Below are 13205 nucleotides of genomic sequence, written 5' to 3'. Positions count from 1 at the left end.
CGGCTAAAAGGGCGAGCATGTTTGGCGCGACGGGGATGTGAACCCGCGACCCTCAGATTACGAGTCGCACGCCTTAACACGCTGAGCCATGCTGGGCCTTGTAGAAAAAAGAAGATAAAGTAGAGATGCTCCACATACGTGGTTCTCATCAGATAGTTTCGAATTTTTTGAATTGTTTCCAGCGCCTACATACAAAAAATGTTTCAGCCTTAATCTACCGCGATAATACTCTTGTTTCTCCAAAAATTATATTACTTCACAAAAAATAGCCACTACTAATTAACAGGAAGATGTGATTCATTTCTTGGGACGAAGACTCATTTGTGAATAATTTTTTTATATGCAAAATGAAAGAAAATACTCCAATCTCTCGCATTTTTTATAACACCACATTTTCAGACGATTATTATGAATATAGACAAAAAAGTATTTTATTGTTTATTTGTTTAAAATTCATTTTGCACGTTCAAAAATCTATTTGCACTATTTGTGTAATGACGATTATTATGAATATGGACAAAAAGTATTTTATTGTTCATTTATTTTAAATTTATTTTGCACGTTCAAAAATCTATGTGCACTATTTGAGTAAAATCTCGACAAACATTGTATTAACACGACTAAGAAAAGTATAATTAATTTTAGTTTGAAGTTTTGAAAAATGTGGTCAAGTGAAATTCGTTTATTTTTATTTTTTTTATCTTGCCTTTGATAAATGTGTTTTATGTTGGATATAAAATTATTGGGTAAAAAAGATTGTTAATTCCAATTTGCTAACGTCGTTATTATAGCAACATAAAGTATTTCATTATATGGTATAAAAATACCAAACAATAAACCCTTATTGCCGGTCATGAACACTAATCTATACTAATTTACTGATTTTTAGGATGGTCCCTATGTCTTGTTTAGGAACACATTTCAACAACAGGGAGAAATACGTTCTTTCTCTATTGACTTTGTGAGTGAGTTAGTGTCGTGTGAGGTATGTTATTTATATCAATATAATCAAAGATATTTGTATTTTATCAAAGCATAGAAAATATGACAATGATTTAAGTACACATTTTAAAAATTATTGGATGTGTTATGTTGAAATAATTTATACCGGCGTTTGTTTTATGTTGTATGAAAGAAATGTTCTCGTTCCAAGTTGATATGCTGATATGGCCTTAGCTATTAGATTAGGGTTAATAGTTTGTATGTGTTTATGTGGTACTTCGAAATATAAGAGTGTGCTGTTAAAACAAACCTAAAACTATAAATAGTAACTTGCAGAAATAGTTCGTAGATCTAATCCTCGACTTCATTGTTAGCCATAGTTGTTTGGTACATACATGATTCAACTTGAAGTTCAAGATTTATCCCAAATAGTTAAGACATGTTACAGCTAGTTATATATATTATTTTAGGAATGAAATGTTGACCAAAAGTACGAGTTAAAATAATTTTATATACCAGGCAGAAATTTTAGTTTTATTACCATATATCTGACATAGATGAATAACTAAAGGTGTTTTACACTGATTTGGACAAAAAACAAAATTCTGTTTGATGAAGGTTTTGTTAAAAGTTAAGGTAACAAAAATCACTAAAGGTGTTTAAATTAAAACATCATATTTTGTAATGGTTATTTTAGCAAATTTTCTTTATATAAAGATCATGAAACTAATATGTTAAGTGGCTGGTTTAAATTAATGCTTTACAAAAAATCACTAAAACATTTCTAACATATTTAAGAAATACTCTAAAATTAATTCAAATTTGTTTATATACATGGAAGGCAGTGGTATGTGTTTACTAGTTTTTGTTAAATGTTTCAGGTCTAGACATTTGAAATATCCTGATATTTACATTTTGTAAAATGTTTTTTTAATGTATTAGATACATAAGTATTTCCTGTAGTAACATGAAGCCTTGAATCTTTGTGCCATTCTATATCTCAAATCTTTCATTAGGTTTAACACTTCTATAAACTCAGATGCCAACCATTACGATTTTGGTGTATACATTATGACTGTATGCTCGTACAGACAAATATTACGACTTGTTGCAACACCCAAATTATTATATTATATAGGCCTATACAATAAAGTGATTAAATTGTTCCCCCAGGGCTTGAAAGGGTGAAAAGAAAATTTCTAGTGAGATACAAAAAAATTTTGATAATAAATAAAAGACATAGTCCAAATGGCTACTTGCAATAATTATGTTTGTGCTTGAAATAAAAAAAATATTTATCTCCAATGTCTACCAATAGTTTGAGTGCAGTGCTTCTCCATACTGGGTACGTGGGGGAATCCATAATTATGTCATCAGTGCTTGCTTAGTTGAGTATTTGTCGTTTTCTAAGTGGCATAGAAACACCAATGCGATCGTTCACAAGATGGAAAAAAAGAGGCCTCGTTCACCAGATTGTCTGGTTTCTGGCAAATCTAAAAAGAATAAAACTGTGAATCAAATATTTGGGAAAGAGTATAGTGCAAAATATCTGATCATTGCATCAAAAGTCAGTGACAGTCATGTGTTTTGTACAGTTTGTCACATCAATTTTTCTGTGGTGCATGGTAGGATAAACAATTGTTCCAGACATACAAAATCGACATCTCACCAACAAAAGGCTGAGGCGAAGACAAAAACGGTGCAGATAACGACATTTATGAGTAAGAATTCAAAATGTGAAACCATAAATGCAGAAGTGATGTTCATGCAATTCGTCATTGCTCATAAATTACCTCTAGCTGTAGTCGATCATGCAGGACATCTGTTCAGAAATATGTTCCCAGACTCTGATATAGCGAAAATATAGTCATAAATGAGCACTCTATAGCAGTAATAAATAATAATAGATATAATAATAAACAGCTTAGAGACATTGGTCAGGCCTAGTAGCTGCAAATGATAAAGAGCTCTGTCTACAGTTATTACACTCAATCATTTGAAATAGTTGGCATCTCTGTAAACTGCTGTTTTTCCCAGGTTAACTTTCGTGATTGTAATTCTGTTTGAGAAATGGAAGTTAAATTAAGACCACATTAGTCAGACCTATGAAATATATGAATGTAATACAACAGTTTTCCTTGTTGAACGAGTAGTGTGAGATTGGTTTTGGTTTTTCTTCTAACTATAATAATGCTTAGCATTCTTGAGGTCAGTATGATGTCAGTCATGATTTTGCTGGTAATTTGATCACTATCTTGACAAAGGTGAAACAGTAATAAAGCTGGTGGAGCTATGTTTATGAAATTTATATTTATATGTGTATACAGGTGTTACTGTTTATGTACATATACTGTATACGCATGCTGTACCATATGCGCGTTACTGTTTACATGTGTACCTTATATGCGCGTTACTGTTTACATGTGTACCATATATGAGTTACTGTTTGCATGAATACAGTATAGGCATGGTGCTGTTTACATAAGTCTACCGTATACGCGTGTCGCTGTTTACATAAGTCTACCGTATACGCGTGTCGCTGTTTATTGTGTGTACTGTATACACATGTTGCTGTGCAAGTTCTTCATTCATTGTTCCTGTGTTTTTGTGTGATAGTCAAATTATCAATTGTAATTTCAGCACATGTAAAAGTACAATTAATTTGGCTTGATTCTTGTCCCTCTACCAACTTGTGAACCAGTACTTGACCATATAGCCCAGTGTGCAGTATCCAGATATGTAATCACAAGAAGCCCACTTGAAATAAAAATGTATTCTCAAGATGCCTGGTTGGGTATTAAAACTTTAAGATAAAGTACAGAACAATGTTTTGACCTTCTGAGGCCATCTCCAGGTTAAGTTTAAACATCCATCATATACCAGCCATCTTGAGATAGGTTTTATGTGGTTGATAAGTTTCAGTAGCTTGTTTTTGTGGGAAACATGCACTAAAAAGTAAACTACTGGATTGAATCAGTTTTTTTAAACACTTATTGACAAATTGTCTTAAGGCTATTATAGTATATTAATGGAATCACACATTTACTATTAAGGTTATCTGGTATAATGGAATACACATAACTCTTCACTACATTTGTGTTGTTACAACAAAAATTCATCACAAAGTTATTATAAATAAGAATATAAGCAGCTGGCAAGTATAAAAAATTAATACAATTTCATCTGAATTCAGCTGTTTGTTTGTCCCTTTTAATCTTTTGCAATACATACACTGCTTTTTGGCAATGTTCTCAGATGTGTCTCACCTCAAGAATAAATTTCTCTTAATAAATAGTAACTCCAACCTATAAATAAAATTTTGTTTTATGTTGCATTTAGTAAACAAGCAACAAATCACTTGCTAAGTATTATTCTACAGAGTTTTCTTAAACAGTATTTTTTGGAAGTCCTGTGTCCATTTAAAGTAGCTTTTTGAAGCCAGAAAGTAGTGTTTATATAAGAATATACAAGTCAGTACTCGTAGCATCTTTAATGCTTCAGAAACTAGAATGTATCTTATGAGTGTCAGAATCTTGTGAAATAATATCCTTATTAGATAAGTTATGTACTGGAAGCATTTGAGTTAAAATCTGTACAGAAAATATATATCTTGTCATTAATTGTATGACAAAATTAGATGTGCATTAATTACATTGTTACCAATTTCTTATTTCAGTTATCAGTTCTTGAAATCTACACAGCACAATCATGGTAGGTGTTAGTTAAAGGTTATACTAGTTTGACAATAATGTTTCAAAATTTTAAACCAGGTTTTACTGTTTGGGAAAATAAATGTATTACAGCATCCCTTCATTTCTTTGTTCTATCTTGAGATTTGTTAGTGACTTGCAAATATTCATCAGATAATTACATATAAAACATTACAGAAAAGTTACGGTTTTAAAGGATATAAAAATGTCATTTATTCTCTCTTTTACAATGCTCATTTTTCTAAATTTATTGTGTTTGTTAAGCAATCACCCTTAAATACTGTCTGCTAGTTTCATTCTCTGAAATTAAGTTTGTGGCATAAGTTCCCAAAATCTGTGACTTTTTTTTTTTTTTTTTTAATTATACCAGAAAGCATTTTGACTTGCTTTCTGGGTAATTTTATTAAAAGTTTTGAACACGATGGAAAACTATGACCAGATGGAATTTCTGCAACTTGTGATAATACATAAGAACCTGGACAAAGCTGTACAGCTGTGTGTGCTTCATAGTGTAACAAGTTGTAAGGTGGCATGTCTACTACTTATACCTTAAACTTGTGTTAACAGTATAATCAGGGAAATAGTGTACTTTGATAAAGTGTGTGAAATACATGTAACATTTACAAGTCTAAATTGAAACTGGAGTTACAAGAAATATTTTAAAACTACTGTTGTATTATTGTCCCAGTAAGTAGTAGTTTGTTCTCTCCCAACTGTATTATTGTCCCAGTAAGTAGTAGTTTGTTCTCTCCCAACTGTATTATTGTCCCAGTAAGTAGTAGTTTGTTCTCTCCCAACTGTATTATTGTCCCAGTAAGTAGTAGGTTGTTCTCTCCCAACTGTATTATTGTCCCAGTAAGTAGTAGTTTGTTCTCTCCCAACTGTATTATAGTCCCAGTTAGTAGTAGTGTTCTTTCCCAACTGTATTGTAGCCCCAGTAACAAATAACATGTTCTTTCCCAAGTGTATTGTAGCCCCAGTAACAAATAACATGTTCTTTCCCAAGTGTATTCTAGTCCAAGTAACTAATAGCCAGTTTTTTCCCAACTGTATTATAGTCCCAGTAAGTAGTAGTCTGTTCTTTCTCAGTTGTATTATAGTCCCAGTAAGTAGTAGTCTGTTCTTTCCCAACTGTATTGTAGTCACAGTAAGAAAGTGTGTTCTTTCCCAACAGTATTGTAGTCGTAGTAAGAAAGTGTTCTCTCCCAACTACAATTTTGTCCCAATAAGTAGTAGTGTGTTTTCTCCCAACTGTATTATAGTCACAGTAAGTAATGTTCTTTACCACCTCTATTATAATCCCGGTAAGTAATGTGTTCTTTCCCAACTGTATTCTAGTCACAGTAAGAAAGTGTGTTCTTTACCACCTCTATTGTAGTCCCAGTCTGTTCTTTCCCAACTGTATTGTAGTCCCAGTAAGTAGTAGACTTTTTTTACAACTGTATTATAATCCAAGTTAGTAGTAGTGTTCTTTCCCAACTGTATTGTAGCCCCAGTAAGTAAGTGTTCTTTTCCAACTGTATTGTAGTCCCGGTAAGTAACCGTGTTTTCTCTCAACTATCTTATAGTCCCAGTAAGAAATAATGTGTTCTTTTCCAACTGTATTATAGTCAGTAAGAAATATTGTGTTCTTTACCACCTCTGTTGTAGTCCCAGCAACAAAGTCTGTTCTCTCCCAACTGTATTTTGTCCCAATAAGTAGTAGTGTGTTATTTTTCAACTGTATTGTTGTCCCAATAAGTAGTAGACTGTTTTTTCCCAACTGTATTATAATCCTTGTTAGTAGTAGTGTTCTTCCCCAACTGTATTGCAGTCCTAGAAAGTAAGTGTTCTTTCCCAAACTTATTGTAGTCTTGGAAAGTAAGAGTGTTCTTTCCCAACTGTATTGTAGTCCTGGTAAGTAATAGTGTTTTCTCTCAACTATCTTATAGTCACAGTAAGTAATAGTCTGTTTTTTCTCAACTGTATTATAGTCACAGTAAGTAATAATCTGTTTTTCCCAATTGTATTATAGTCTCAGTAAGTATTGTGTTCTTTCCCAATTGTATTGTAGTCTCAATAAGTAATGTGTTCTTTCCCAATTGTATTGTAGTCTCAATAAGTATTGTGTTCTTTCCCAACTGTATTGTAGTCCCAGTAAGTAAGTGTTTTCTCTCAACTATCTTAGTCACAGTAATTGTGTTCTTTCCCAACTCTATTGTAGTCCCAGTAAAGAATAGTCTGTTCTCTCCCAACTGAATTATAGTCACAGTAAGTAATGTGTTCTTTACCATCTCTATTATAATCCCGGTAAGTAATGTGTTCTTTCCCAACTGTATTCTCGTCACAGTAAGAAAGTGTGTTCTTTACCACCTCTATTGTAGTCCCAGTCTGTTCTCTCCCAACTGTATTAGTCCCAATTAGTAGTAGTCTGTTCTTTCCCAACTGTATTGTAGTCCCAGTTAGTAGACTTTTTTCACAACTGTATTATAATCCAAGTTAGTAGTAGTGTTCTTTCCCAACTGTATTGTAGCCCCAGTAAGTAAGTGTTCTTTTCCAACTGTATTGTAGTCACAGTAATTGTGTTCTTTCCCAACTCTATTGTAGTCCCAGTAAAGAATAGTCTGTTCTTTCCCAACTATGTTATAGTTCCAGTTAGTGTAGGTTCAAATATTTTGCATTAATTTTCTTTCCTGAGGTTGACCAGTTTATTGTTAATCTGCATATACTTAAGTATAGAGAGATAGATCTCACTAAATGGGTGACAAGTAACTCTTCTGTAATGTCCTATTTCTTCATTCCAGTGTGAATTAGAAACAATTTGTTGTAGTTCAGACTTTGTTTCATGTATGTTAACATTGGTGTAGTGAGAGTAACTAATTATTTACTTTCTGTTTCTAGCCAAAACAGATCATGGAGATTAAAGACTTCCTTCTAACAGCAAGAAGGAAGGATGCAAAATGTACGTATCGTTTTTAAGGAAAGTTCTCGAAGGTTCTATTGATAGTCTGAAAAACATACATAGGCACTCATAAAAGATCCAGTTGTGACAAAATTGATGTACAAATACCTTAAAAGAGACTTAATTACATGAATTTTGATATTTTCTATCATTTATTTATTTTATATTAAGTACAGTTAGTGTTTAGTTGGCAGTTGTACACCTTTATTCAACCAATCTTTGATTTCTTATTCCCATGAAGTTTTGTTACACTGGAAAAAAAAAAAAAAGTGCTAACCATATTATCATTATACAAACAGTTAGTGGCCCATAAATCTTTTTGACATGGTAGTGATTATTTCTAAATTAATAGCAATCTTAGCCTACCAGTCAAGTGCAGCCAGTAGTAAGACTTGCATTGTAATGGTCACAGATGCTACTCTACCATATGTACATAATGCTTGAGCATGGCACAAGTACGCACACACACACACACCATTGATATGTATTGTTTATACTCATAGTTGGTGGTGACCTGGATGGAGACAAAGCTAACCTTTTTTTTTATTCATTTTTTTTGTACTGACCAAAATTTTCATAACATTTTGTTTCCAGTTATTGTGTTCTGTTTAATGTGGTTTTCTCCTTACTTCGTATTTGTTGTTTGTTAGTCTTTGACCTATATGTGAGTAAAAGAGGGTCAACATTTGACCCGTAATGATTAATGATAAACTGAGTTTTGTTTTGTAAATTTGATTGTTTTAGTTGCTACCACAGATTTTTTTGTAAGAAGTTGGGACATTTGTGTTTTATTGTTGTAAGCATCTGTACTAGAAAATAGTCACTAAATATTCATATTATCAACATTTGTTTTCACTGCAAATTTCCATCTTCCCATATTATGTGCTACAAACATCACACAATACACTGTGGTATTGTTAGTAACCAAGCTGTACACATAACTGTCTTACCATACACCCAGTTGGATTCAATATAAATTTTATTTAAAGAGCACAGATACTTAGTTTGCCCTCAATATAACAGTGAACTTTAAGTTTTCAGCTCTTATATCTTTGTGTATCTTTTACAAGGTACAATATTTAAAAAAAAAAAAAAAAAATGGACCAAAAGATGTATATGTGGACATTCACATTTTGAAGTTTATAATTAGGGAATTTACTGATCATTGTGTTTGAGGTTCGGAGTCAACATTACCATCTCTTGCTTCTAAATTAGAGATGGTTAACCCTTAAGTTGCTTTTTCAAAACTCCAGAAATAAATGAGTTATAAAAAATGGTGATAATTATTGTTCTAAACACCACAACCTATCATTAATTGATAAGCTATTACTACTAGGTTGTGTCTTCCCCAAGTTTAAAATTAGAAATATTATTTTTCTTTTCCCCCATTTTATTTTGATAATGTAGGTGACACAGTTGTAAATAATGTTCATTATGTGTAGAGCTGAGTATTGTGTTGAGACCTTCAGTTTTAAATTGCATACTTTCTGCTCTCTCAGCCATGTGTACAAGCAAATTATATATTAAGTAGGATTATTATTACTGTATCAGTATTATGTCATTAGTTACAAATGGCAGATATGTACAAGAGTAATTAACCCTTTCTTAACAGGTCAGATTAAATTTTATTGAACTACTATTTTATGAATTTGTCAGTAAGTTTAGAACCAAACTGTAGATTATAAATCAAGCTTTAATATAAATGAGCTAATTTCATAATTTAAAAGTAAATATTAATAGAACACCTAAATATCTATTTTTTTGTGAGTCACATGGTATCTTGAATGCAGCACTGGTTTGAATTAGATGTTTGTGATGACAAAACACTAAGTCTGTAGTTTCTTACAAATTAGAAACTCAAATTACTGATATTAACAAGCTAGAATATAACATAAGAATCTCATATCCTTTTATTTTGCTGAGATATGGCTTATGTACTGAATCAAACATGGTTGCCCTGTTCAACCTTGTTTATTCTTGGAAATGGTTCCTTATATACACTTCAATATTTGACATGAATAATCAAGTGACAGATTAGAATGTTCTAGTGATTTTTTCAGCCATTTGAATATGTTAAAAGGCTTCTAAGTTCTTTTGAACCAAAATTTCAAGGAGGTAGGTTGTGTCTTTGGTCTGCTCAAAACTTCATATATTTTTAACCTTAGTACAACTTGGTTACAAAGCTTGATAAATTATAATATAATTCTGTGGTATTGATAGAGTAATTTGTGATTTTATTATTGTTCAACTGAATATGTTTAAAAAAATTATTATTTTTGTAATCCTGCACGTGCAAAATTTTAAGAGGAATAATAGCCAATTATGTCCAGAAGCAACTGAGTTCAAAGGTCATAGCAAGAAGAGATAATTGCTTGGTTACTTTATTGTTCTATATTATAAGAAAAATAAGTTTAAGAATTTATTTCTAAGTAGTAATAGTGTATATACATGTATAGTTGAAATATTACTGTATGTTACAAAATGCTAGTCTACTAAAACACAACCAAGACAAGGGTGCCTTGTTTAGACTAAAGGTCAGTTTTATATTACCGGATACAGTAACACAAGCTCACACTTACCATGTCAGTGCAAGTTATGTAATGTTAGCCAGGGAAGGTTGGAAGGTCAATATAATAAATATATAATGTTATGAAACTTAAGCTAGTTAGACAAAATATTTTTATTCATTGTAGCATGACAAAAATCCTAATTTTTATGAGGGTTATGAGGTCAGTCAAATGATCAAGAACCCTCATAGGGTAGAGAAAATAACATCAAAATATATAATGTTATTGAAAACAAACGTTTCTAATGTATTTAGAAGGTTTAGAGATTACACGAGTTTGTAATCTTAACATGAAATCACTTCACACTCAGACTAGTAATGAAACACTTGTTATTTTCACAAATATTTAGTAAAAATACTTCATTAATACTGTAATCTTTAATAAAACTTTACCAAATACATGTACTGCATCAAAAATTATAGTATGAATACTCGTGTATACTATACCAAGGCCATTGTAAAACGATTAAAATACATAACTATATGCCACTGACAGGTTTTCAGTCTTGTTATATTAGCTCACATGGTGCAGAATAACGTGGTATAGTTATGTTAACTCATATGGTACAGAACAACGTGGTATAGTTATGTTAACTCACATGGTATTATTATTATGTAGCTGTGAAGATAAAGAAAAACAGAGACAATGTCAAGTTCAAAGTGCGATGCAGCCGTTACCTCTACACCCTTGTGGTCAATGATCCTGAAAAGGCTGAGAAACTAAAGCAGTCTTTGCCCCCTGGTGAGTGCTGTAAACTACCTTTATATGTAACATGTTTTTTAAACATTGCTTCTTAGATGACAGATTGTAAGGTTTAATCTGTTCAAGGAACAAGAAGTCAGGTTTGTTGATTTGACAGTCTTTCTACTTGATAGTAAAGTTAATTCAGAATATAATAACCTGTTAGAAAGTATGTTATTAATTTGTGAAATAAATCTAAGAAATAGTTTAATTGATTACAATTTATTTAATGTATTTCGTGGAATTTGTTACAATTAACATGTTCACCACTCCTATGTCAGTTATATCCTAGTCACTTGATGTGTTGGTTGTAGTATGCTTGCCATATTATTGTTCTTTTTTGTTTTCAGTCTATTTAAGGTGCTTAATGATCACTGATGTATGCAAACCATTCACTTCCAATTCATTATGCATTTCATTAGTATGTGCCCAACATTAATAACACAACACAACTAAGTTATATGTCAGTTTAAAACTTAAGAGAGGAAATGTACAAACATAACACCAGACTATCAGAGAAGAAAAGAAAAATGTAATTATTTTTAATACAGTTAGACCTCATAGTTGGGGTTTGTGTTTTACATTTGATGTTTTGGTTTATTTCCTGCTATGTTTTCAAAGATGTTCTCTGTGAAAGTTTGGTAGAAAAATTATAAATTTTGATACAATAAAAATGTTAGTCACTATTTCTTAGATAATTCTTCATCCTCTAGATTGTCTCATATGGTAGCATGTGGTCCAGTTATGCTACATTTAGGCATTGGCTTGTCACTGTGTTAGTTCCCATGGAAATTTCTGACATTATTTTTACTGGCTACTGAAATTCCTTTGGTTTATAATGAAAGGAAAATCTGTCTGATTGTTTAAACATTTTAGGCAGTAAGTAAAACTTTGAAAAGACAAAGGAGTGGATGAATCATATGTAGTTGAACACTGTTAACTTGACACTTGTTGGATTGACTCCAAGTGTAATCAGCATACATTTTCAAAATTGTTGTCATTTACAAGCAGCCATTTTATAATACGCTGATATTGTGTCACGAAAATTATCACTGAAAAAGTTACAGATTACCATTTCTAGGATGAGCCCCATGGGATGATATTAATTTAGTTTCACTACCATTTGTGAGGGATAATTAGGGGTGTTTTGACAAAATGTGTTGCAGAAACTGAAATTGAACATTTCAATGTAGTAAATATGTATTACAAAAAAAAGGTGAAAAGATGAAACAGATGGGCTAAAAATACCTAAAGTCCTTGGAATTAATTGTATTTACTTGGTGATACATTGATGTTTATACAGACTTTGGAAGTGATGATTAATGCCAGAACAGATTTATATCTGTTTCATAATACATACTGTACAAACAACATTTATGTATTCTTAACATCCTGGGTTTAGGTTTTATTACACAGATTATTTACTGGTTAAATACAATTTGTCTAAAACTTCCTCTCTCTTGTTTCAGGCTTACAAGTGAAGGAGCTGAAATAATTTTTTTTTGTGTGTGAAAATCAATAAACATTTGCAGAAATATAATTTTGTATTTCTTTATTTTTTAACACATTAAATTTATCAAATGATATGAGTCTTATTTTCATTGTAGCTTTGTCCGTTAATGAGGAAAAGAAATTAAAATATTTATATATTTGGTTACTTCTAATGCATATCATTTCTTAAGTCACACTGGGAAATTATTTAATGTTTTAAACAGTTATTTGAAACAGCAAATTATTTTGTGAAGCTGTATCTATCAAAGAAAATAGTTCAGTGCATTTTTAAATTCAGAGAATCCTTATGTTGCTATTGAAAATTATTTTTATCTAGGAAAAATAGTAAATCCTTTTTAAAATACCAGCAGTAACTTCATAAATTCTTGTTTTCAGAAGTGAAAAAGAAAGTGTTTTAATTTTAAGTGATCACATGAAATTTTCTGAAACTGGCATGATAAAGGAAAATATCATTTAACACTCTAAATGACTCCCTGTGAAAATAAGTGTAGTGAAGTCATGGTAATTAATTTTCTCAAACTTCTATTAAACAATTAATAGTAGCAGTCACTAATGAATAGTCACATTAATTGTTTAGATGGAGGTTTGTGAAAAACCACAAGTAACAGGTAAAGAAAGCCAAACATTGTTTAGATAGAAATAATTGACTCAGAATTTCATATAACAGGTAACTAGTAACCATAATGAATATTTTATTCAAGATATACAAAGTTGTAAGATATTTATCATCATGGTTTTATGAGTGCTTAAAGCAAACAATTCCAGTAAGTACAGCATGAAACAAAGTAAAAA

The 13205-nt window shown here is 31.3% G+C and overlaps 1 protein-coding gene across 1 annotated transcript; it reads left to right on the top strand.

The window, feature by feature from the left end:
* The first annotated feature begins 879 nt into the window (after positions 1-879).
* Positions 880-12485, top strand: RpL38 (ribosomal protein L38). The gene is made up of 5 exons (XM_076470438.1): positions 880-985; positions 4619-4653; positions 7533-7593; positions 10779-10901; positions 12371-12485. The coding sequence occupies exons 2-5, from the start codon at positions 4651-4653 to the stop codon at positions 12394-12396; spliced, it is 213 nt and encodes a 70-aa protein (XP_076326553.1). The 5' UTR covers positions 880-985; positions 4619-4650; the 3' UTR covers positions 12397-12485.
* Positions 12486-13205: the final 720 nt, after the last annotated feature.

This window comes from Tachypleus tridentatus, chromosome 12 (genome assembly GCF_004210375.1).
Source record: "Tachypleus tridentatus isolate NWPU-2018 chromosome 12, ASM421037v1, whole genome shotgun sequence".
NCBI classification, from domain to species: domain Eukaryota; kingdom Metazoa; phylum Arthropoda; class Merostomata; order Xiphosura; family Limulidae; genus Tachypleus; species Tachypleus tridentatus.
This window is presented reverse-complemented; position numbering and strand designations above follow the sequence as displayed.